Below are 22,494 nucleotides of genomic sequence, written 5' to 3'. Positions count from 1 at the left end.
TTTCAAGATAATCCTGCTATTGGCTATCGCTAGTTAACAATAGCGACAATCATCGATAAAACGTTTAGAGAATCCCGCTACAAGGCTGCGTTTGGAATATCATTTGAGTGCCTCCATGTATCATTTTATTCTTGTTATTTACTCACCGTTAAACAAGGATAAGTTAATACACGGAGACATCCGGGTGATATTTCTGAACGCAGCCCAGGCATATTGAACAAAATCCTAAAAATGGCGGACTAAAAGATCAAGCTGTGATTGGCTGCAGCAATTAAACATGCGCAAGAACACACCCTTGCTACTTGGATCATGGGCTCCCCTAACAACACACAACATTGTGTCTACACTGTCTGCAGTTACAGTAGCGACAAAAGGTACTTTCGGAGAGACGCTATTAACGCTATTTATGTCATTCTATTTTTGTTTTATGTTTAACAAACAACGAAGATAGAATGATAAAATAGTGTTAATAGCGTCTCTCCGAATGCACCAAAAGTGAAGCAGAATTGACCACGTTCGACTTGATCTGTTTCCATAGCTTTTCCTGAAGATCATTTCTACGAAGACTGGTGCTCGCGGTAATTTGAATCCATACATTCTCGCATCCTATTTTCGCATTCCATTGTTCTGATACGCGGCAAATTCGTGCGGCCAGCGCGGTACATAACCTAATCTCTCGGTAATTGTCCGTTTGTGCGTGTATCGTGCGTGCGTGTCTCTCTTGCATTCCGCATCGCGCGAGACGACAATGGCAATGAACGAGGATCTCGGTTTCGCCGAACTTTGCCGGCTGTGCTCGCTCAAAAGCAATCATCAGCTGCAGATATTCGACAAGGAGAGCGAACAACGGCAATTGCTATTTAAAATACGTTCCTGCGTGCCCATCGTGGTAAGTAAAAACGAGATTTGCTCCGATCCAGGACCGCATTGTTGCCGGTCGTGTCGATTGAGGGGAAGGCGGAGGGGAAGGGGGGGAGGTTGCCCAAAATTTTCCGTTCGACACGTGAACTCTAGATACAAGTTTTAACTTTTGTATTTTTTAAGAAAAAAAAAGTTTTAACTTTGGTCTTAAGTTTGGAATTTTTTAAGAATTGTTTGCACGTGTAAAAATATACACGTGGAGGTGTCTCTGTAAAAAATAAAATTGCGAATTGAATTGTTTAAAGATTCGTATTTTGTTAAGAAAAAAAAAAGATTTTGTACTAAGAATATTGAAAAGTGATTAAAAAAGTGATTAAAAAATCATTAATTCCATATGCAATATATGCAAAATTATCTACATGATATGATTTATGAATAGCTGTTCTCTAAGTTCTTCGAAGTAACTCTGAAGAGAGATAAAATTGAGCTAGTTGTAAAAAAGAGTGGTTCAATTTTCAATCTTTGATGGTGAGATTTCTCACTTATCTTGAGAGATTTGCTATTAAAAGTTTCAGAGAGAATTGCTTTATTCTCCAATGGTACAGTATTGAAATAATTGATAACTTTACTTTTTGTTAAGGATCATGTAAAAGAATGTAGGTAATGATTTAAGTAGTAAATTTGACTGTGATTGACCATTCATGATCATGAATTGTTGTAAATGTATTTCTTTCACTAAAAAATTCTTGACTATGAGTAATCGATTTTCGATTTATTACTTAATGTCCATTTCTACCAATAGATTAATTCTAATTTCCACTGGATTTATTTTTTGTTTTTTTCTAGTTCTAAGAATTAGAAAAAGAATATATTAAACTAAAATTACATTATGTTGTGGTAGAAATGAATACAGGTTTTTTTAGTTTTATTAGTTTTATATATTTTCCTATATCTGGCTTAAGATATAATCGACCTACTCACTTTGTTGTGTTAAAAACAATTGATTAAATTATTATTGAATATATTGATATATTTTCTTGATCATTATCTATTTTCTATTTTCTTTTGTCTCATTTATAACCTTATGTGAAAGAAAAATAATCATAGCTCTATAACCTTGTGAAAGAAAAAACAATCACAGCTCGAAGTGAAATGATTATTGTAAAAAATTATAAAATCAGATTATGCCAGTTATAATTTTAATAAAACGAGATCATTTTGTCACAGATAGGGAAAGAGGATGGACTACCCAAAAATATCTGTCAGAGATGCATCTACAAATTAGATATGTTCTACGAATTTCGTCTTAGCTGCATATCCACAGAGACAATATTAAAAAATTATGCAGAATCCTTGAAAAACATTGTTACGCTTAATAATCAAGTAAGTAAAATTTTTTCTATATATAAAGATTGTATTAAATTACATATTATTTTTGTGAAACTTTTATAGTAAATATATTATTACAATGCTACAACTTATAACAAGATCACGTATATTCTGATTTTGATTGTTTAAATTTTGTGTTATGTATTTTTAATCTGTACAATATCCAATAATATGATGACATTTATAATACTGCGAGAAATTTAATGTCCATGTTATTGAATATACAGGTGACTGCAAACACAGCAAAATCAGTAAAACGATACCAATTAATTGATTAATATTAAATTTTCGAAAAACAAGACGTGTTATTCATTCAAAATTGTTTGCTAAACAAAACTAATTTTCTCAAATATCCACAAGTTGGAAATTTTGTTGATGCAAATTCGTATTCAAGTGTTTTAAGATGACTAAGTCACTTAAGATGACTTTACACGATCAATAATACTATCAGTATTAACAAATACTGATAACATTATAACTAACTGTGTGCAATTAAATTGATGAATTGATGTAGAATACTAATGATGATCTGAATTTTTATTTTCGAGCATCAGTGCATCAGTATTGCTTTATTAGGATCCATATCACAGTATGTTACAGTACAATAACGTAGTTAAAAGCTAAACGCGAAATATATTATCAATAATGATCGTATAAAATTATAAAAATACTAAAAATATTGATGCACTGTCAGTATTACTGACTATTAGTAGGGGAGACCGGGGATAGTTGATACATAGGGCATGTTGCTACATTTAATATTATTGCAAAATTACACGATAATATTTCATAAGAAGTATAGTATTTCTGCAAAAATATTGCAGTTGTAGTGAGTTTATTTCAGACGGAATAACAGTTTTTCAGAGATAGACAATATTTTCAGCTTTTGATAGCCAAAAATAAATCAATAATATATTAAATGTTATATTTATGACTGTGTTCATTATATCATAATTCCAACTATTTCTTTAGAATTTTTACTTTACAAGTAATAACTTTATACTTATTTACTTTACAAGTTATATTTATGTCTTGAAATATATTTTTGTTTAAACAAGAATTAAAATATAGCAAGCCGGCATTAGTTATTACGGGATTTGTTGTTACAGCAGTTTCTGCTTCTCGTCGTCATAAGTTTGGGCGAGTTTTTTAATTCACCGATTGATCGCATTGTGCGCAAATGTAATTTTGTTCTGTAAAAACTACATTTGCGTATAATGTGATTGATCAATCGATGAATTAAAAAATTCGTCCATAATCTCGACATAACCTCAATGCAACAGTAGCAATTGATATTGTGATCTTACGTAAGATTTCGTATCGCGTTAACATTTCTTATTAAATATTTAAATAATAGAATTACACATATCTATAGTAATTGCATATTATCTAAAAATTATTAATAAAGTTTTGCACATTTTTTTTTTTAATTTGGATCTGTAACAACTGATTCCAATAACTGTAATAACTAGCACGTGGAGTCAATTATTACAAGTATCGTCACTTCACGTTTTCTATTAATAAACAAAGGTAATCACACTATTAAATTATAAAAATAATTTTTGTATTGTTTAACCATGGCTATTGAAAAATTTTCTTGCAATATATTTCATTTATTAGTTAGTTACGGGTAAAAAATCATAAAAACTGTATCAATTATCTCCTATTATTGATCGCATAGTCACCTTAAAACTTTTTATACAACGCCCCAGTATTCTTTTTCTCTCTTTCCTCTTCCTTATAATGATTTCTTTATAATGATCAATTGATTTCTACCAATATACATTGGAAGAAAATTTTTTGGTATTTGTAATTATAATTTGTAATTACATATTACTACAATATTATGATTATTATTACTGCTATAATATTAGGAATAATAACCATATGTATAGTTCTAGCAACAAATTACAGTTATATTACATAATATGTAACGTATTACAGTTACAAATGCCAAATAATTTTCTCTTAGTGCAAACTAACTTTAATCTTGATTTAATTTATTCTTCATCCCTTTCTAGTTTTAAGAATTAGAAAAAGACAAAGAATAAGATTGAACCGAGATTGAAATTAATCCGTATTGATGGGAACGAGCATTAGTAATTTATCTTCAGTATCTTCTAAAAAAATGTTGCAACAAGTGACTGATTATGTGAAACTAAATTTAAGTCAACTCTTATCAATGGCTGTTATCAATGAATACGAGGAGTATCGCTGCATATCTTTTTTCTTTTTCCGTACTTCTGGTCGGTCAGACAGGAGCAGAGGTCCTGTCGAGTGGTGGGTTGTGAAGAGGCGACGGGGAAAGAGGAAGCGCGCGCAGGGGCATCGCTGATCGGTAGCTGCTCGGGTTCCCGTTGACTCCCCTTTCCGTGTCTGCTGCACCCGGCGGCGCGGCGCGCGATCTCAATAATTCCACCCTCGCGTACGCAACCGAGACGCCGACGGAAAGTGAGGAGGGATAAATAGGAGGAGGAAAGGAGAGAGAGAGAGGCAAGAGAGAAAGAGAGAGGATGTATAGGTGTGTGTGTGTGCGTGTGCGTGAGACGACCGACGTCGCGACGTCTATTGATCGGTGCGTTGCGACCGCGAGACGCGCGTCGCGCGCACAGAAAGCGAAAGTCGTAGTAGTACTCGTATATTTATGATGACGTCCTTTATTGTAAGGGACAGTCCTTTATTTAGATAGCTGTCCTTTAATTTTATCTTCTTCAAAATAATTTTCAATTTTGTCCTTTCTTTTATCATCATTATTATTTTAATGGGAAATTCTTGTGGAATCAACTGACAAATTTGGTTTTATTTATAAGGGCGATATTATGTGCTACTGCAGTTATGCTCAACGTTGAATATGAACTTGAAAATTGATATTTTATTAGTAACATTCGATTTTATTAGTGATCTCTCCTTCGATTCGACAAATATGCTGTATTATGTACAAATATTACTAAATATACTTTAATACGAAACATTTATATATAGATTTAATGGAATTAAAATTTTTATTTTAGTCTTGTGCTTTGGCACTTAAAAGAAAATGCTTTTTCAATGACAATAACGCGCAATTTCCTTTTATTAAGAAGAGATCGAATGGAAAACGAGATGTGAGACTTGTTTGGTTCGTCTTTTGCTTTCTCTAAGAAAATATGATCATCGCAAATATACTCCTTCATTCGCCGTTTCGACTGTCCTTCCCGTTCTTCTCCTATCTACAACTTATTTCTCTTCCACCTGTCGTGCTCCTTTGTCGTCCTCGTAATACTCCTATTTTCTTCTTAATTTTACTGCAGCTTTTCCCAAGCGTTTCTTTCTATTTTATCTTTCTTCACCTCTTTTTTGCGATTTCTAATGTTATCACTCTTCTATCTTGTATAATTCATTAATTTATCTTTGTGTGCTACGAGCCACGTTACTGTTTCATCCTTTATCACTTAATTTTTTTCTTCTAGATATACATGCTTTACATATGTTCATTCATTCATGCGTCATGCTCGAAAAGGACTTAATCATAGAACACCGCATAAATCCCATCTCTTCTCCATTCCCTTGCTTCTCTTCTCTCCTCTCTTTCTTTTTACTTTCTTTTCTTTTCGGTCTTACGCTCTCTCCCTCGATCCTTCTTTCAACTCACCCGCTCTGCTCTCCCCTGCCGATCCGGCAATCCTGGGCACAGGTGCAACGTGAGTTGCCAGGCCCGCAACGCGCACGTTCGAGAAACCTGTTTCGAAACCCGGGATACCCCGACAAGATCGACGCAGCCTCGTTACGTGGGTGATTCTCTTTCTCTCTCGTCGTCGGCGTTCCGGAATATCGGCGGCGCAGCGCGGCGCGGCGCGGCGCGGGCGGTGAAAAGGGTCGCGAGACGACGTCCTCGTCGTCCCTGGCGTCTCTCCCATGAATCGCTCCCGTGTGTACACGCGTGCGCGCGTAAGTTCTGTCGCCCCTCTTTCTCTCCCTCTCCTCGTAGGGTCTCGCCCTCTCTCTCTTACTCTCTCAATGTCAGTGTCAAGGTCAGCGGGCCGACGCACCGGTCGCGAAGCGCCGCCGTCGCCGCTCACCGCCGCTGTTGCATGGCACACAACGGCGATGCTCCTCGTGCATCCGGTATTGTTCACCGATAGTTTGCACCGATATTTCATGTACGAAGAATATCGCCGATACATATACTTGACATTGGCTACTTGACATTAGAGACATTCTGTAAGAGAAGACTAGTGCTATTATCATACAAGAAAAAGAAGAAGAAAGAAGGAAGAATAAGAATAAGCCGGTGCATATATATTATATGTGCTGACGATGAGAGAGAAGAGACAAAAGCGAGCCATCCAAACGAGATCGCGTACAACGTTGACACCCCCCACGCGACCACCCTTGATCGCGCACTGCGAGCAGCCGCTTCGTCATTCTTCGTTATTTCGCATCTCACTTTCTCCGGTTTGATTTCTCTCATCGACCGTATCGCATTCCGGGGATATTCGCCGGGGTATATCGTAACGCGTCGCGGTTATCCTCCAGCGCGCCGGCGGTCCCCTTCTCCCTTGAAGTTTTTCTTTCCCCGGCCGCATTTTTTTCTCCTTCTCTCTCTCTCTTTCTCTCGTATAGGTATCTGCTCTATCGGTCTCCGTTACAACTCTCAGCCTCCCGTCCTCTCTCGTGCGATCCTTCTCGTAGTAGGTACATGCCGCCGAGAGTGATACACACGAATCAACGCTCCGTGTGCATACACATATAAACACACACCTTCCGTTCCTCCCTGCCGATCGGACCGCCGCGCCGGCCAGCGGGCCTCCGTTTGCCTGTCTCTCTCTCTCTCTCTCTCTTTCTGTCGCTTCCCGATCGTGTCGCTTCGTTGTATCGGCGTACCGCGCGCGCGTTCACCTCCTCTTCGTCGCACCCTCAGGCTATGCGCCGGTCGCGGTGCATTCCGCGGGGAACCTCCGAACGGCATCGTTTGTATCACGCGTTGCTCCGTCCGTGTGTGTCACCGGCTCTTGCCTTACTTCTTTCTCGCCGTTCTTTCCCTCTTCCCGCTCCCACCCCGTCATCTTCACACACGCACACGTTGTTCCCTCTCTTTCTCTCTACCTCCGTCGAATCCTCTCTTTTTTTTTTCTTTTTTTCTTTCTCCCCCTTCACCTGCGGTTCCGTCTTTCTTTCCTCTCTTCTTCTCTCCGAGTCCGACGGCGAGACGTCTCCCCGGCCGTCTCGCGCTTATCCCCTCCGCGCGCTGTCGGCTGCTTTTTTTTCGCCTCTTTGTCCTTGCATCCTCCCGCGCCGGGAATCGGCGGCGGCTGCGGTGGCTCTCCGGCGTCGTGACTCTCTCTCTCTCTGATCACTTCGTGAACCGCGATATTCCTTCGAACGCGTCGCGACAAGCACAAAAAGCGCGTAAGCTCTTCGCATGCATAGCTCGCGCGGATACGCATGCGAGTGTTATACGTTTGTATATCGAGTGAACCGTCTCGCCGAAGCGTGCCAGTTATCGTTACTCCGGCGCGTCCGGAGTGATCCGAGTGTAAGACCTCAACCCCTCTGAAAATGTACATCAGATTCTCGTCGTCATTGTTCCTCCTCCACCGCACGCGATCGGTGCTGTGATTAAAAAAATCTGGATCGCACATGATCTATTTCGAAAAGCCACCTCTCTTCGATCGAAAGTGTTTTCCCGGTCCTTTGATTTCGAAGCCCAACGGTCTTCCTTGGAACGAGACTTGGTCTTCGTAGTGTGTGGTAAGCGCGTCCAAAAAGACGGGCGCCCATTTCTTTCGTTAAGACGATCGACTCGTACGACAGCTTCTTTCTCCCTGTTTCTTTCTTCCGGGAAAACGTTCTTTGCTTTTCGATCATTGCACATTCTTATATATATATTTTTCAGATTTCTTTTTTTTTCTAGTGCATTTCGAAATTCAGAAATTATTCTTATCTTTTTATAATGATTGATAATCTAGTGCCAGTGAGAAAAGGATTGGGCACAAATGAATTTCAATTTCATTAATTACGATGACGATTATTTAGAGCATTCTCTAGAGTCTCTTCTCTGAAACTAGAGCCACAACTTCGTTAAGCCGTAAATTGCAAAAAATTAACTAATCATGGTCAATTATTTTTTTCATATTCAGTTGTAATTGGTTTCAATTTTTTATAGAGCTTACGACTTACGATCTTATTGTAGAACAGGCATAAGAAGCCGTAAGCCGTAAGAAGTAAAACTGTAGGAAATTGACCAATCACAGTGGATTATTTTTCTGATATTCGATTGTAATTGATAAATTTCTTATGGCTTTACGGCTTACAGCCTCTTAAAGCAAGGTTGTGGATCTAGACTTCCGCGCGTAATAATTTTCTCATTGTCCTTTCCTCTGAGGGACCTTGAAATCGATTGTGTATCTTGAAACAAGATGAAAATTATAAGAGTGAGCAAATTCAATAGATATTGGTTAATGAAATTATAAATATTTTAGGTGACTTTAGTAACTTTCACTTTTGTAATTTTTACCTTGTTTCATATATATTGATCTCCTTGACGAAGCATTAGCATACGCTGCCGTCTGGAAGGAGTTGCAAAAATTCTTACTTGTTGATCGTTTTGGAAAAAAATTGAAACATGACGAAATATCATTGATAATATCAAATACATATTTTAAAATAAGAAGTGTATAATATAATATATAGTAATATATTATAATGACACAAGCTAACGTAATTTCGGAGCACTGTTATTATCATCAGTCAACGGATTATGACTAAATTAAGAGAGACTTATGTATATTTGTGCTGTTAACAGGAAATAAAGCTCAGGACGGTCGAAGCTGGATCTTTAGTGCTTAAATAAATTATTTGAGCACTAAAGATTCAGTTTCGATTATCATTTCCTATTGATTATATTTATGCTTGTTTAAGTGTGGCAATTTTTTTATATGTATAGTAGAAAATTTTAAAACTTATTCTAAAACTAATAAATTTTTGTCTGAAGGATAAGTTCCTGTAATGTTACAAAAAATTTGTTTTTATTACGGGTTAATTTCTTAAATACTTACAATTGGTAAAATTAATCCTAATCGGTATTCGCGGAATCAGTAGACTCCTGGACATTTTTTCAACTACGATATAATTTTAAAAATTTCATAATTTTATATAATTCTTTATACATAATTATATATATATATATATATATAACTATGTATAAAGAATTATATAAAATTATGATATAAAAAATTATATATATATATATATATATATATATATATATATAGTTAAAGCTATATTAATTTAAAATACACTAGACCCGTGATTTCGGCGAATACCGATTAGAATTAATAGAGTGATCTTTACGAATTTTACGTGTCATTCAAATATGGATGACATCAAAATGTTAAATAAGGATTAATTATTGCATGACGTGTAATCAAGCAATAATTTGAATTTAGAGTACAGATAAGGACAAGATGTCAAACGGTGGGCAACAGCAGCAGCATGCAAATTACGTGGAAACGCACACTGCGGCACACGTGGCATTGCAGCAGCACATGGCTCAGCAAGCTGCTCAGGCGAGGCTAACTGGAGCCGGGCCACACGCAGCCTCGCAGCCACCGAATCCCACGTTCACCTTACCAGACGATGGGCTCGGTTACGATGATGGAGTAAGGGTGCTCCGTTCTATCGGAACATGGTATGTAAAAAGCATTTTGACCTTTTTAAAATTTTTATATTCTTTAAATATATATTTCTTCTTCAAATATATGTTATTTCTGTACGAAGATTTAACGATTTACCTTCATAAATGTTGTAGAATAGAAGAGAAATATTAGATATAAAAAGGATTACTTTGCAAAGCGCTTTCTATAAAAATGCCCTTCTAACATCTTAAAATCTTATGTTATTACATTTTAAAGCTTTTCATGTTGGATTTCACATAATTATACTTTTAATCGTTTCCAGAAATTATTGTAGCATAACAGTCATTAGTTTCTACTTTGCAGGTCTTCGGATTACTCTGCTGCAATGCGCCCTAGCATGATGCCGGCATTTCCTGGAGCAGACCAACAATTTGGAAGTAGAGTACCGACGGTAAATCAACCATTACGAACAATGACGACAAATAGCGCGAGTGTTCGTCCGGGATCTGTCTCAAAGGCGACTAACACTGGCGAGCCAACAACGAAAGCATTTGCCTGCACTGTTTGCGGTAAGGGACTTGCTCGTAAGGATAAACTTGTCATACACATGCGTATACATACTGGAGAGAAGCCGTATTCCTGTGAAGTGTGCGGTAAGTACGAAAATTATAATTATTGGATACATTTTATTAATTATTTTAAACCACAAATCTATTCTAAAAAAAAGCAATTCAATAAAAAAACTTGATGCCTGTTGCAGGTAAAGCATTTGCTCGTCGAGATAAATTGGTTATTCATATGAATAAACTCAGACATAGAACCGGTGTTTCGCCTCTGTCAGCGCCTTCAACACCACGAGTCGATCAACATCAACAACAGCAGCAGCAGCAGCCCCAACAACAGCAAGCTCAACAGCAACAGTCATCTCGTCAAGATACTATTCATAAACTGAAAGAGGAGCCAGTGAGTTGGGCTTGTGAACTGTGTGGACGATCATTCGCTACTAGAGAGGAATGGACGCAACACGCTCGGTTAATATATCTTTATTTTCAGTATCAATATCTAAGTTTTAATGTAATGTCTACAACTGATTTTGTTGATCAACTACAGATCTCATTTGGATGGAATGCCGCCGCAACACGCCGCTCCATATTTTCCAGGACCTGCACCACCACCGCAATCCTATACCCCTGAGAGGAATTTTTGCTTAGTGTGTCGCGCTGACTTTACGGATAAAGCCGAATTTATGTTTCATATACGTTCGCATTGCGAGCACGGGCAACCGTCGGGTGGTAAACAGAGCGGTGGAGATCCCGCGACGGCTGAGCTCATTGCCAGAGGACTTGTCGATCCTTCCGGATTATGCAGCTAGAATTACTCTTTTCCTTATCACTACGTACTGTCGATTTGTGTCTTACCATAGTACAAGTTTTCTGCTCCACCAGAAACTTTCGTATAGGACGTCATGCATATTGTGATTGTAATGATATATATACCAACTTATCGATAATAGATACACAGTAGCATGTTCTATAACGATAATTAATAGCAAATAACAATATTATCATATTGGATTAGGTTGATAATTTTATCAATATTGATAATATAATTGATTAATTTTTTATATATTTTTATTGTCTTTAAAAGTAAGTAATTTTCGTATTAAGTTTGATCATCCCTTTACACGATTAAAAATTATCAAGGAGGTTTATTGATATTTTTAAATTTCTCAAGAAAATAAAAATTTTAGCAATCATTTCGCGACAGATTATTAAAGAAGTAGCAATTTACACATTTTGTAGCAAATACATATCATCAGAGCAAAATTACATAAAGAAATTATTTTCAAGAATACACTACTGTGTATCTTGACACAAGATAAGATCTACGTTATTGAAAAAAAAGAAGCTGAGGGACTGACACGATACTAAGTTATAATAAAAATACGAACTAGATTGTGTCAGTATTTAAAAATGACTTAATACGTTCCTACATAGCTAGCTTTTCGCTATTTGTAGGTACTAATAGACCTATTCTGTAACTTTTTAACCTATAACATATAACTCTTAACATATAAGCTTTATTCATGTTATAAGTACAGTAATTATTTAATCGTCTTATTTCAAAATTATTATTATTTTATTATTCTTATTTCTTTTAAAATTTAGCATTATTTAGACATATATTTTTTGATTAATGAATGTACTTTATGTAAGATATTTTTTTATATTGGGTCATCTAAAAAGTATCCGCGGTACTTTGTCACTAGATATATGACCATCAACACACATCTAGTGACAAAAAACCGCGGATACTTTTTAGATGACCCAATATATGAACACACACATGACCGAATTGTAAATAATTAATATTTATACAATATTAAATCTTAGAGAATCGTATATGTGAGAAACAACCTATAGAAATAATGTTAAACGATCTAGCTGAATCGTAAGTGCTTGGCCGTGATCCGATTCATACTGACAACGCTCATAAGCATTTGTTTTCGTTTAACATTTGACAAATAACAAGGATAAAATGATGAATAAGACTCTCTTCATGGAAAGAGGTCCCAGATTCGAATTCTGACGGTGGTAATATTTTTTGCAATAAATTTCTTTTTTTCTAATTTAATTTAGAGGCATTATTAGCGTTTCAGAATGATTGTGTTGAAACCGAATGTTATCGGCTCGCAATTATATCTGGAATAAATTGATTTAATAAAAGAATATATAATGTATTATTTGTAACATCCAAAATTTAACCGATTTTGGCTTTCTTTATCGCATTTGAAGGATAAAATGATCTTTAAACGTTGTCTGAGCGTGAATCGGATTGCGGCTCTTGTATAATTTTGTGTGAATTTATATACTACGTATGTAGTCTTTTAAAATGCGCGCCGAAATGATTTTTCGATCTTGAAATGCAAACTCTACTAAATTATCGCAGTAATATCACGAATTAAATTAACTAACAATTTAAATAGTAATTTAAATTATTAATAAACAATTTAAATTACTAACAAGTTAAATTATTTAACAATTTGATACTCTGTGCATCTTAAGATCTAAATAATTAATTCTTATTACAAAAAATAAAGGATTACATACGTAGTATATAAATTCACACAGAATTATACAAGCATTTAAGCAGCTAGATCGTTTAAGGTAATAATATTTAAATTTCATTAAAGATCAGCACTAAAATTCTTTACTGAAGAATATAGCGAACCGCGGATGTAATTGAATCATTATTTATGTTCATATAGCGTGAATAAAACCCGGAAGTGACTATAGTATAAAATATATGCATAAAAAACCCGATTAATGATATACGATAAAAAATATTATACTGTCATCTAAATTAGATTTAAATAGTTAGACTTGAAAAGTTACAAAATAGGTCTGTAGTAGTATATACTCTCTGATGTACAGGTTTGTTCTCAATGCTATTATATTTTTTTATATATGTATGTTTTCAACTACAACGTTATATACAATTAGAGAATTTATTATTTTGATAGCGTATATATTATTCTCTAATTTTAATTTTAGTATCAATGAGAATGAATTATACTGACGTTTACAGATTTAATTTGAAAAATTAACTTTTATGCAGAATAATTTATCTAATTTAATTAGTTTGAATTATTCTTGTGAAGAAAGAAATCTGAAACAAAAGTTTTGTGATTTTAAAGGATATATTAATCAATTATATTTTATATGACAATAACATTTTTTTTAAATATAAAAGGGATTTTTGAATTTCTTTTTGTTATAGTCTAAGTAAGAAATTACTTCACATTAAGTTGTCAATTGGAATTATTTTGTGTAATTTTACTATACTTATCAATCGTTGACTATTCGCTTACATGTGTTGAGATATGTGAAATTATCGTCATCTAACGATTTGTACTATACAGACGGAACTTTATAAACTTTCAAAGACAGTGGATCGAAGTCATTATCATCTTATATACGAATCGCTGCTGTACATAAATCTCAGCGATTGATATCTAGAAGCGAAAAGTTTTTATTATAAACAAGTTTTAAACTTTAATTTGAAGTGCTCCGAATTTCTTCATTTTTTATTCATATTTCGACGAAATTTTTGTGACAAGTATATACAAGTATTTCAATACACATTTTTTATATGCCGTATTATGATTAAACCGAAACATATATGCTCAAAGTCTTAATGTTTATTATTAATTGGTTTTTAACGCAAAGAATTTTTTTATTGTTATTTTTTACTATGATTATTCCTTTTCTTTTTTATTATTAATTTTTTTATTATTAATTTTCCTTATTATTGATTCTTGGAATCTTAAGTTCATGTACTTAATCAAGGATATTCGAAGTTTAAACTTAGTTATTATGAATACGTATTGAGAATACGTAGTAAAGAATTTCTTGTACAATTAATTATGCATCATTTATGGATACCTTTCTTTGCGCGGAGAAATGTAGTGTGAAGAAAGTTTATTTTATAATTTTTCTCTGCGTTATATCCATAAACGTAATAAGTATAAACTACGCATTTTTGCATATGAAGTTATCTTTATCGTTATAAAAAGAAAGATAGATCGATCGATCCATGCTGCTTTCTTTCTTTAAAGTATCGATTTGAAGAAACATGCTGATATCAAGGAATGCTCAGTTTGTACCTATTGCTGTGATTTTATTTAGATTTCGCGCAATGCAGACTCGGAGTATATGTAAATCGGCAAATAATTCCGTTGTTTTATCAAAAAGAAAAGTATGTATGTATACGAATGTGTCCATTATTCGCAACGGAAAATTATTAGCGACAATAATCGAGTACCAGTTTCCGTTACGAACGAATATATGCGTCAACATATTGGCAGACTCAAGCGTTTTAATGTGAATTGCATTGTGAACAAACTATATCTTCCAGAAGAAGCCGATAGGATTCGCTTGTTACAGCGCTTAAAGCTTCCTCTCATCTCCTTAGAATAGTTCTCTAAGATAAGCCAGTAGAAGAATGCGCTAAGAACGCGAGACTGCCGTGCCTCCTGCCCCACGTACAAATCCGCTTCCGGGTTGTTTTCCATTCGATGGTCGTTTTATGAGACGACCGTGCCTCTGCGATGATATAAAAATCAAAAGTCGGAGCCTAACGCTGAGCGTATATTTTGTGTAATGTAACATTTATAACTAGAGGTATAATTACCGCGACAATAGCGATTACCTTAGACTATCATGTGCATGACAAGCAATTATGGGTACGTCCCGAGTCTTCAGCCGAACTTATATTTTTAGCGTAGTGAGATTAGTGAATAGTCCTACCTGCCATGAGGCCAGTTTTTTACTTTATGACGCTCGTCTCTGAATTGCACGCGCTATACTGTCTTCTTATCGTGCGTATGTTGAGATGAAAGTGCAATCAAATTTAAATCAATGCCTTTGGAGTCAACCACTGTTTGCATTTTGAGGAGATAAATAATTAATGTTTGCCTACAAAATCGATAATGTTTAATGTTAATAGTGTTTGATAGAGAACATTAGGAATACTCGAGTTAGCCAGCCATGCGAGTGTAAAAAAAAAACGCAGATCGATTACACGCTTCAATATACCGTTTAATGTAAGCGTGAGAGTGTGCGTACACAGGCATTATAACTTGGATTTCTTTATGAAGATTTTTTTGTTTTATACGAAAGAAAGGGGGAGAAAAAGTGAAATGAAAAGAAGAAGCTACGCGCGTTCAAGAAAATGCGTAACGTTCTCGTGCGTTGAGGATTTGGAAGAATAGACGACGCATAGTGCCTTTTCTCTGGGATTTATTCACACTGTCATCATTTGAAATTCATGTATTGGGGAGGCACACTGGCATAAATAAAAAAAAACATTGACATAAGTTAGTTACTTAGATAAGACGGCGTTTATTTTCGTTTCGTCCTTCTGTTACGAGGAGAGTGAACGTTCGATGCCACACTGCCTCTACATCAGCTGTTTTAGACTACTTTTATACTGTTGATGTCACGCGCAGCTAATCAGAGTCTGTATATTACTGCCATAATTATATACGAAACGAAATGTATACTCAATATACCTTTATAAATAAAACGCGACTAAAAGAGAACTACGTTGTGCATTTATTGCATCAATCAATGTATTATGTCAATCAATGGATGTTAATCTCTTTGCATATAAAATTTGCTCGGTGACAAAGATCGACTAGCGTTACAACGGTAAAATCGATAATATCGCCAATTCGCACAATGATGTTATAAGGCGTTTTCTCTGGCGACAATGTCGGAGTGACCTAGAATATCAGTGGCGTTTGCATTTCTTTCTGCCTACTTAAGGTTGCCGAGTTCCTGCTTGGATGCAGGTGGTTCGCCTTGCCGGATTGTGCCGCGCCCGTGTTACAGCCAACAATAATAATGGCTAGCGAACCGGCTCGACTTCGTTGCATTTTTATTTCCTCGCCTTTGCCGACTCCCTGCCTCGCATTTTCACTCGCGAGCTTGGATAATAAGATAATCGTTCCTTTGTTCCTCCTTTCTTCCGTTTCTGTCAGTAATTCGCTGCCTTTCATAGAACAAGACACGACGCAACGCTATTTCGACGGTATTTTATAATGGATGGCTGTTTAAATTTATGTATACGTATTGACTAAATTAATTTTAATAAAAGAATTTTTATTAGAAAATATTAATAACATAAGCACTATTTTATGACGCTTATAAAATAAAAGAGAAGGAAATATATCTTTAATCCATTAACGTAGGAAAATATATATCTTTATTTAATATTAAAGTCAAAATTATCCTGTTATGATATTTGTATCAAATAAGTTTAATTATAATTATGAGTTAAATAAAAACACGGTAGAGAATTAATGAATTTTTAATATAACATTCCTTGTATAAATACATATATCGGGCGTATCCCACATTTCCTTCAGTATCGTGGGATTCTCAGTTGCAACATTATGGAGAACGCAAAGGTTACCGGATGAAAGTAAGTCGACCCTATAAAACACGTGATTATACTCGCATTTGTACAGGAAATCTCTACGTAAGGTACATCGAGCATTGCACGATGAAATCATTCGATTCTGCAGTTTCAACGTTTTATTCTTCATACACGGAGATATATATCGTGTAGAGATTTGCTTTGTAAGAGAAGTCTTTTGAGAATATATATATTTTAGTATATATAAATTAAATACTTCACGATGTTTTGAAGAGTTATCGATAATAAATTTATATAAAAAAAGAAATATAATAATTATTATAATCGAGTTACATTTAAAATTAATTTGGAACATGAAATAAAAATAAAAACGCGAGATCACGACTAATTAAAAAAAATATATATTTTTTATATAACTCTCTCGATTATTAATTTTTTTGACACTCAATCACATTTTCATTTCAAAACTAAAATTCTTTTGTTAAATTAATTAATTAATCTCATCTCGGATTCGTTATCGCTTCTCATATCACATAAACTCACTTGCTACTCAACTTTTGCTGAACGTATAAGAGAAGCCGTCGGGGGTCCGATTGAAGCTGAGTTTTCCCGGCGGGTAAAAATTCGGGGACGCCGCCGACGCCGAGGCCGGCGTCGTTATCACCTTATATTGTGATGTGGGGCGAAGTTGGGATTGATAGTGTGGCCTCGGTGGCGCATACGAGGGTATACCTTGCAATTCCGAAGGATAATGGTAGCGAGGTGGCGGCTGCGGCTGATACTGCGGTTGAGGCTGCGGTTCAGGCTGCGGTTGAGGCTGCGGTTGAGGCTGCGGTTGATAAACGACAGGTTGTAGCTCATAATCTGGTTGAAAGCGCCGTGGATACTGCTGAGGAGATGGCGATTGAGACCGCGGTTGATAAACAACAGGTTGCGGCTCGTAATCCGATTGATAGCGTCGTGGATATTGTCGAGGGGATGGTGGTGCGTAACTCGGAGGCTGATAATCCGACGGATTATATTGCGCCAACGGTACGTACTCCGGCTGCGGTGGTACTTGCGGGGGTGCGCTAGGAATGTGATCTCCGGTCGCCTGCGAGACAAAGTTCAAGATTAATTTAGAGTTCGATTAAAGTTAATGAGATAGAATCGAGTGAACTTGAGCTTCATATTATCGTATGATTAATTTTGCAATAAATTAATGAACTCTTTTTGAACTTTAGATCTAATTTTTTTTTTACAATATTATTTATATATAATATTTTATACAACAAGTTACATATATAAAAAAGTTAATAGATTACAAATTTAGCATTACAAAATTTAATTATAAAAAATCTAGCGAAGAGATAAAAATGTTATAAATTTAGCGTCAAAATTAATAAATAGATTTAGTTAGTAGGAAGTATAATGTGCACTTTACGTACTTGGAATCCATTCTTTCCCGCTGTATAAGTCACAGTGCGTCTTTGCCCGGTTGGGTCGATGTATGAGTACGATCCACGTCGATTACCTTCTATGTCGCTTTCCTCCTTAAATTCCACTCCGTCTTCTTGAGAGTAGGCAGCACCGAATGTGCCATCACCTGCGAGATAACGCGCGTCGCTTAAAATCGCCGCTTGATGCGGCGATTGGTAATGAGATTCTTGGCAGGAGACACTGATGACGATACCCAACAAAATAATCTGTGTATGTGATGAAAATAAAATTGAATATAAAAGCGAATGTCTTTGTTTGACGAAATGAAATATCTAAGAATCTAAAAGATATAATAAGATACGAAATATTCTTGTGTCTTATTATTTAATATATCTCGTTTTATTACATATATAATTATATTCCGATATATAATATTTTATTAAATTTAATTATATATTTTTTATTATATTTCATATAGAATTCTATTATTATGTGTTAAATGATTTGACAAGAGCGTGATTTAAGATTAAATAGATATATATTATACTTACGACTACAGGAGTCATGTTGAGGAAATAATGGATTCTTACGCAGCGGGAAGACGAACAGTGCTCCCAGAAGCCAATGAGAGGGGCGTTTTATACGGCGGGTTGACTCAGGGCGACCCGGCGAAGAGGCCTTGATAGGAACCCGTGCGTCCCAATCACACTCGTCTTCCACCACGCCCTGCGAACAATTTCTGTGCAAGTTTCTAGTCGTTGAACTATCCGCATGATAACTTAGTCTAATATCTTGCTTAACTCACGAAAAAGTTGAATAGTTTATACGGAGTTTCCAAAATTCCTGACGTTAATTGACGTGCGAAATGTTTTTTTTTCTTCTACATTTTTATTCTTCTCCAAAGAAGACGAACTATGATTTAAAAAATTATATTTTTTTGTGTATATAACTCTCTTAATTGTATTATTAACTTTCACGTTCAATCACATATTTATTTCAAATAAATTATATTCTTAATTAACAGCGAGGATTTCCCATGGGAAACAGCATAATTTTTTACGACATTGTTTTACTCTATTATTTTCTGTTTTTAAATTTAAATAATGTAAGTATATATAGATTAAGCGAATGTAATAAATTTATATATGTATATGTACAATAAAATCAATGTAAGTATGTCAGTGTAAAAAATCAATACGTTGATATCATTTCTTAGATAGATAATAGATAAATAATTTGCGATATATGCATCATGATATGGTTTATTTATTATCTATTTAAAACTTTTTAGTTTTTATACATTTTTTAAAATTATTTATTAGATAGATAATAGATAATATCTTATATTTTTTGCCTATTAATATAACCAAATAATTATAAAAATAGTGACAATCTTAATAATATCCGAAACGTTCTTAAAAAAAATATTAGATATATAATATTAGATATAGAATATTTTTGTTAAGAATGTTCGGATATTATTAAGATTGTCATTATTTTCACAATTGTTTGATTGTACTAATAGGCAAAAAATATAAGATATGGTTTATCTATTATTTATCTAATAAATAATTTAAAAAAAATGTATAAAAACTAAAAAGAAATATTAATACGCATACAAATTCATAAAATATAAAAAACAACATTGCTGATTCAAATAAGCATATATCAAAATTTATAATATATAAATTTTATAAATTCATTAAACTGAGATCAAAGCCTAAATGCGTTCTTGAGAACTCGCAATTGTGAGGCCTTTCATACTACGGTAGATTATATACCGACTTTTCAGATACTGTTACCGACTTCCAATGGATTATCGGAGGCATAACGGTGATCGTGTGAACGTTGAAGCTTAGAGCATTCTTCAGGGTTGGCGTCGCACGCAATCTTCAAAATTATTTTTCTTTCCTATATCCAGGATATCAAAGTTTTCGTTAAAAATCTAAAATTGTCTTCCATTTACCGTAGTGATCTTTAATTTCACTCACGGACTCACAATGTTATGATTGCGATAATGAGCTTTTTGTATCCATTATCACATCGTCAAATTACTTAGCATAAACAGCCACGCGATAACTTCAGGAAAATCAAGCCGAGTGATTTTAATTACTCAGCACACATATGTTAACCGCAGAGTATACTTTGTTTTTTCTCTCGTTTTCTCTCTCTCTCTCTCTCTCTCTCTCTCTCTCTCTCTCTCTCTCTTTCTGTCTGTCTGTCTGTCTCATTCATGTTTCCGATTTTCTTAATACTTAATAAGTACGGCGAAAGTGCGCGATCTTATTGCTCCCGGCCTCGAAACTATCAGTTATTTTTCTCGTTTACGATTATATCTGTATCTCGTAATCACAAATGTATAGCAAGCGCAAACGTACAGATTATAAAACTCCTTCAACAGGAGATTGAATATCCTGTTTCACTTTTTTATTCATCGACGATTTCAAACGCTTGATTTTCCTGTACATGCGGATGCGGAATTATTACTCCCCATTAAATACTAATTGACAGTAATATTACATCAATGTTCTAATTTCCTATTCAACAAATAATGTAACTGTCGTATACAATATATGTGTGTTATACATATTACATTTATATTTTTCGCAATAAACTTTTGCAATATTTTTGATATTAATAATTTATTAGTATTATTATTAAATTGATATCAATTTGTGATATTATTATTTCAGCTTCAGTTTGTGATTATGTTTCAAATCCAGCAGTAATGATTAGTATGTAATTTATTTAACTGAAAGTTGTATTTATATAAGAAATATTATTATTATTGAGAAAGATCATAGATATAGTTATTAAATCATGTAAATAACACAAACAAGTAATGTCAAATACAATCGAGACTAAATCTTGGTAATAATAATAATAATATTTCTTATTACATTATTGTTGAGTGGGAATAAGATATTCCTACCCATTTTTATTTTTAGCCTTTTATCTTTATCATTCCTTATAGAAATTTCATACTAGCCAATTAATCACTTAATTATTTTTAGTATTAACAATACTTTTAGTACTCAAAATAAGTGATTAATTGGGCAATAGTAGTATTAAATTTCTATAAAGGTCATGCATGATGTCTTTTGTTAAATTGAAATGTTTAACATTATAACTTTCTACATTAGCCATAGGGACATTTTGTGGAAGTGAATTGTAGCGAATTAATTCATGCATGTGATATTTATCGAGCGCTGTACATCGTGTAAGTCATGTCGGTCGAAATATCGCAAATCGCGGATCATCATTCGAACGGCGAACGGAAGGAAGTGCATTTCTGCATTCATGTCCGTGAAGTAAGTTCCCGGCTACGCCGCAATATCAAGAGTCGCAAACACAAGATCTTCCCAGTTGATCGGCCAGGAATAATTGACTTTCTCCGCCCGCTTCCTCCTGTCAAATCCTTCTTTTTCTCGTCTCCCGCTAATCGCTCCTTTCGAATCTTATCGCGGCCGCAAGTTTTTCATCGTCTACATCCGCACGTATGGACTTAGGTTGACGACCCTTCCAGGTGCCACGTGTTGCTACGTTTCGTTTGTAACTTCAGAAAATAATAATTAACTTATCACCAGGAAAAGGAATTAACAAGATTCGTCGAAAAACGCCTTTACAAGATTTGCATGGTTTTATTCAAAACACGCGTTTCCTTGTCTAGTCTCTACTTAACATTTTCCACGATGATCTTATGCATCATGTCCGTTAATAAATTACTTCTATGCTAACCAGTTTCTTGAAAGAATTGTTTGGCAATCGGAAATTTTTTTATCAAATAAAAAAATTCTATTTCTAGAATATGAAGGAAACCATATTTCTTATTTCAACATTGAACTACTTACTAGAGAATTAATGTATAATATAACATTTATTTCTCACAAGCTCGAGTATCAATAACGTAGATATAAAAGTTTATCGTTTAACTGATTTAACATATTTATGCACGAAAAACAGCGGAATACGCTGTAGATATTTATAAAATTTTAATTTACGAGATTAATATGTATGTATTAATATTAATGTCAATGTGTTCAGTTGGAAGATAATGATCGTTGTTCACGAACAGTGATGTTGCATTCTCATCACATTAAACTATTAGAGGCTCGCGAGCATCATGCCACGTAATTATCTCGCCGTGCAAAAGGTTTTTTCGGACGTCAATATAAAACCGGTGCGGTTCATTATCCGTGGAATTTATAGATCTAAGCTAAGTAGATCTTTTTTTTTCTTCCATTGCTTTTCACCCCCTTAATTTCGT

At 34.7% G+C, this 22,494-nt stretch overlaps 2 protein-coding genes across 4 annotated transcripts; one reads left to right on the top strand and one right to left on the bottom strand.

Annotated features, from left to right (window-relative positions):
* Positions 1-277: 277 nt before the first annotated feature.
* On the top strand, positions 278-15,969 carry LOC105149849 (uncharacterized). 2 transcript variants are annotated; one of them, XM_087409383.1, is made up of 7 exons: positions 278-374; positions 539-889; positions 2,089-2,244; positions 9,678-9,919; positions 10,230-10,519; positions 10,627-10,897; positions 10,977-15,969. In XM_087409383.1, exons 2-7 carry the CDS (start codon positions 749-751, stop codon positions 11,236-11,238), a joined length of 1,362 nt encoding a protein of 453 aa, XP_087265509.1. In that variant the 5' UTR covers positions 278-374; positions 539-748; the 3' UTR covers positions 11,239-15,969. The 2 variants fall into 2 exon arrangements, with proteins under 2 accessions (XP_087265509.1, XP_087265508.1); XM_087409382.1 differs by lacking the exon at positions 278-374 and having other exon boundaries at positions 394-889.
* A 457-nt stretch (positions 15,970-16,426) lies between these two features.
* On the bottom strand, positions 16,427-18,885 carry CPR19 (cuticular protein 19). Of its 2 annotated transcripts, XM_087409384.1 has the most exons (4): positions 18,779-18,885; positions 18,236-18,493; positions 17,541-17,901; positions 16,427-16,864 (listed from the first exon to the last, which is right to left on the bottom strand). In XM_087409384.1, exons 1-4 carry the CDS (start codon positions 18,791-18,793, stop codon positions 16,794-16,796), a joined length of 705 nt encoding a protein of 234 aa, XP_087265510.1. In that variant the 5' UTR covers positions 18,794-18,885; the 3' UTR covers positions 16,427-16,793. The 2 variants fall into 2 exon arrangements, with proteins under 2 accessions (XP_087265510.1, XP_011060849.1); XM_011062547.2 differs by having other exon boundaries at positions 16,427-17,901.
* Between the last annotated feature and the right edge of the window lie 3,609 nt (positions 18,886-22,494).

The sequence above is a fragment of the Acromyrmex echinatior genome, chromosome 9 (assembly GCF_024713525.1).
Source record: "Acromyrmex echinatior isolate Ae372 chromosome 9, ASM2471352v2, whole genome shotgun sequence".
In the NCBI taxonomy this organism is placed as follows: domain Eukaryota; kingdom Metazoa; phylum Arthropoda; class Insecta; order Hymenoptera; family Formicidae; genus Acromyrmex; species Acromyrmex echinatior.
The sequence above is the reverse complement of the archived record's forward strand: the minus strand, read 5'-3'. Positions and strand labels throughout refer to the sequence as shown.

What these genes read in the sequence shown, in the direction of transcription:
- LOC105149849 (XM_087409383.1), top strand. Translation starts at nt 749, where the DNA reads ATGGCAATGAACGAGGATCTCGGTTTCGCCGAACTTTGCCGGCTGTGC. An exon ending in TTGTTACGCTTAATAATCAA is followed by an intron (nt 2,245 to 9,677) that starts GTAAGTAAAATT and finishes ATTTGAATTTAG; the next exon opens with AGTACAGATAAGGACAAGAT. An exon ending in GAATGGACGCAACACGCTCG is followed by an intron (nt 10,898 to 10,976) that starts GTTAATATATCT and finishes GATCAACTACAG; the next exon opens with ATCTCATTTGGATGGAATGC.
- CPR19 (XM_011062547.2), bottom strand. An exon ending in CGGGAAAGAATGGATTCCAA is followed by an intron (nt 17,902 to 18,235) that starts GTACGTAAAGTG and finishes TTTGTCTCGCAG; the next exon opens with GCGACCGGAGATCACATTCC.